The 2,326-nt window shown below is 46.5% G+C and overlaps 1 protein-coding gene across 1 annotated transcript in view; it reads right to left on the minus strand.

Annotated features, from left to right (window-relative positions):
• The window catches only part of LOC109481805 (solute carrier organic anion transporter family member 3A1-like), an 11,982-nt gene extending 9,656 nt beyond the window's left edge, over nucleotides 1-2,326 (minus strand). Inside the window, 4 exon segments of the mRNA XM_019784394.1 lie at nucleotides 516-610; nucleotides 1,023-1,285; nucleotides 1,287-1,427; nucleotides 2,171-2,326. Coding sequence (XP_019639953.1) covers nucleotides 516-610; nucleotides 1,023-1,285; nucleotides 1,287-1,427; nucleotides 2,171-2,311 — 640 coding nt within the window. The 5' untranslated portion in view covers nucleotides 2,312-2,326.

Consider the following 2,326-nt stretch of genomic DNA (forward strand, 5'->3'; position numbering starts at 1 on the left):
GAAGACCTGCGTCATCTGCTCAAACATCTGTGTCGCCCGCGCGAAGACCTGCGACGTCTGGGCAAACACCTGCGTCGTCTGCGCAGAATATTCCCCTGGGCAGACGCAGGTGTTTAAGCAGACGACGCAGGTGTTTAAGCAGACGACGCAGCTTTTTTTTCTGTGCAGACGACGCAGGTGCTCGTGCAGAATATTCCCCTGGGCAGACGCAGGTGTTTAAGCAGACGACGCAGGTGTTTGAGCAGATGATGCAGGTGTTTGAGCAGACGACGCAGGTGTTTGAGCAGACGACGCAGGTGTTTGAGCAGACGATGCAGGTGTTTGAGCAGATGACGTAGGTGTTTGAGCAGATGATGCAGGTGTTTGAGCAGACGACGAAGGTGTTTGAGCAGACGATGCAGGCGTTTGAGCAGACGACGCAGTTTTTTTCTGAGCAGACGACGCAGGTGCTTGAGCAGACGACGCAGGTGTGTACTTGTCGGCCACGGTAGCTTTTAGTACATGGCTGTTCTTACCAACCCAAAGTCCTGTGGTTGCCGGAGGCAGGTGGTCGTCTAAGTACGGGTAGCCGAGCGTGGAGGTGGCGCTGGACCCCAACTTGCTCATCACCCTGGATATTATTGCTCAAGATGTAAGATCTGTCTAAACAGGCTTGTACTTATTTATTTTTTATGGGCTCACCTCTCGTAAGCCCGGGAACCAATAGACATATAATGACCTTAACTAAATCTTACATTGTTCAGTCTAAACGGTTTACACTTGATAAAATGTGTTCAACTGCCTGCGGAAAACCATTCTTTTTCGAAATTTATGATCCTTTTTTTACATGTTATCGTTTACATTGCCCATTTGCTGATTTGTTACTTGCTGTTTTGATACCTGTTGTTTTGTTATTATTATTTGCCATTGTATATACCTTTCTTTGTCTGTGGTGGGGCTAAGAAGAGCAACCTGTAAGAGTTGCCCACCACTGTGGCATGTACGTTTTTATGTTACTCAATAAACAAAAAAAAATTAAAAACCTGGAGACCAGGAACAATGACGTCATGCCGCTCATGGTCGCAGCCTCGTCATCAGCGCAGGAATCAGACTCACTGCGCATGCTCACACTACTCTCGTTCCCAGCGTGGCACACGCCGCTGTCGGTAAAGTTGCCGCCATTGCTGCTGTCGTCATAACGGTAACGGTCCATCAGAAAATGTGGCAGGGCCGCCATGAAGGTCGAAACGGCCATAACCACGCCGGAAATGCCGATGATTCTCGGGCGGTTGCCGTGACTACCGAAGCTTTAAGTACGTGACGAGGAGAAGTGACGTGATCCTCCCGATCTCCCCGATACTGAGGATCTGGCCCATGGTCGCGCTGCTCATCTGGAAGCGCCGCTGAACGCTGGTCACCGAGCCGGCAAATATCCCGTTGTGTATGCCCTGAAATGTGACACGGGAAGCTTGGGTTTGAACCAGATAACACAGAAAGCTATAAATGTATTATAGGATAATATTTGGAATGTGGCTTGGTCATAACATGGTCTATTAAAGAAATGATTGGATTTTTATGTCCTCTGGCAGTCTGGTTGCATGGAGAAAAAAATCTGCAGTTTGTACAACTGTCGCACTGTGGCTCTTGTCATCCACTGTGGATTGGCAGTGACAAGTGAGGTAGTCGGTATAAAAGGACGTTCCATCTCTTTTCATTCTGATTTCAATATTTACATAATCTTTCTTCCAGAGGGGTCGTCGGATACAAAGGCTCAAAAATGTGCCATCTATCACATACCACTTTGTACCTGCATGTCCCTTCTACAACTCACTTGAAAGCGACATTTCCCGATTTCTACGCAAAGAGCCCTGATCCCCACAAATCCAAAGTATTGTTAGCCGGTCCAACTGTTTCCCTTACAAGACAGTTGGGGAAGTACGTGCACACAGCGTTTGTGATGAGAGATAAGTCTTTAAAATAATCTTCTGGTTATAACATGCTTAATTTTTTGTATTTGTATGTACAGATATTTTATCAAATGTATTGTTCTATTGTATATCGTGTAATGTTGATGTCTCTTGCTTGTGTAAAGTAATTGAAATTTTAAACTGTGTTTTCTATGTTGCTATCATCCAGTGTGGCCACATAGTAAAGAAATCAAGTTCAAGGTTCATCTTCCAAAGTCACTCACCTCTGCAAAGTTGATCAGACAGAGAAAGGTCATGAACCAGCGCAGGTCCCGGATGCTGATCCTACATCGTGGCTGGTCGTCTGCAGATTTTTTGTCAGACCTGGAGTTGCCGTTGACGTGGCGGCGACCGTCTGACATCATCGGAGCATCTTCCTT

Source organism: Branchiostoma belcheri, unplaced genomic scaffold, assembly GCF_001625305.1.
Source record: "Branchiostoma belcheri isolate BF01 breed outbred unplaced genomic scaffold, Haploidv18h27 scaffold58, whole genome shotgun sequence".
NCBI classification, from domain to species: domain Eukaryota; kingdom Metazoa; phylum Chordata; class Leptocardii; order Amphioxiformes; family Branchiostomatidae; genus Branchiostoma; species Branchiostoma belcheri.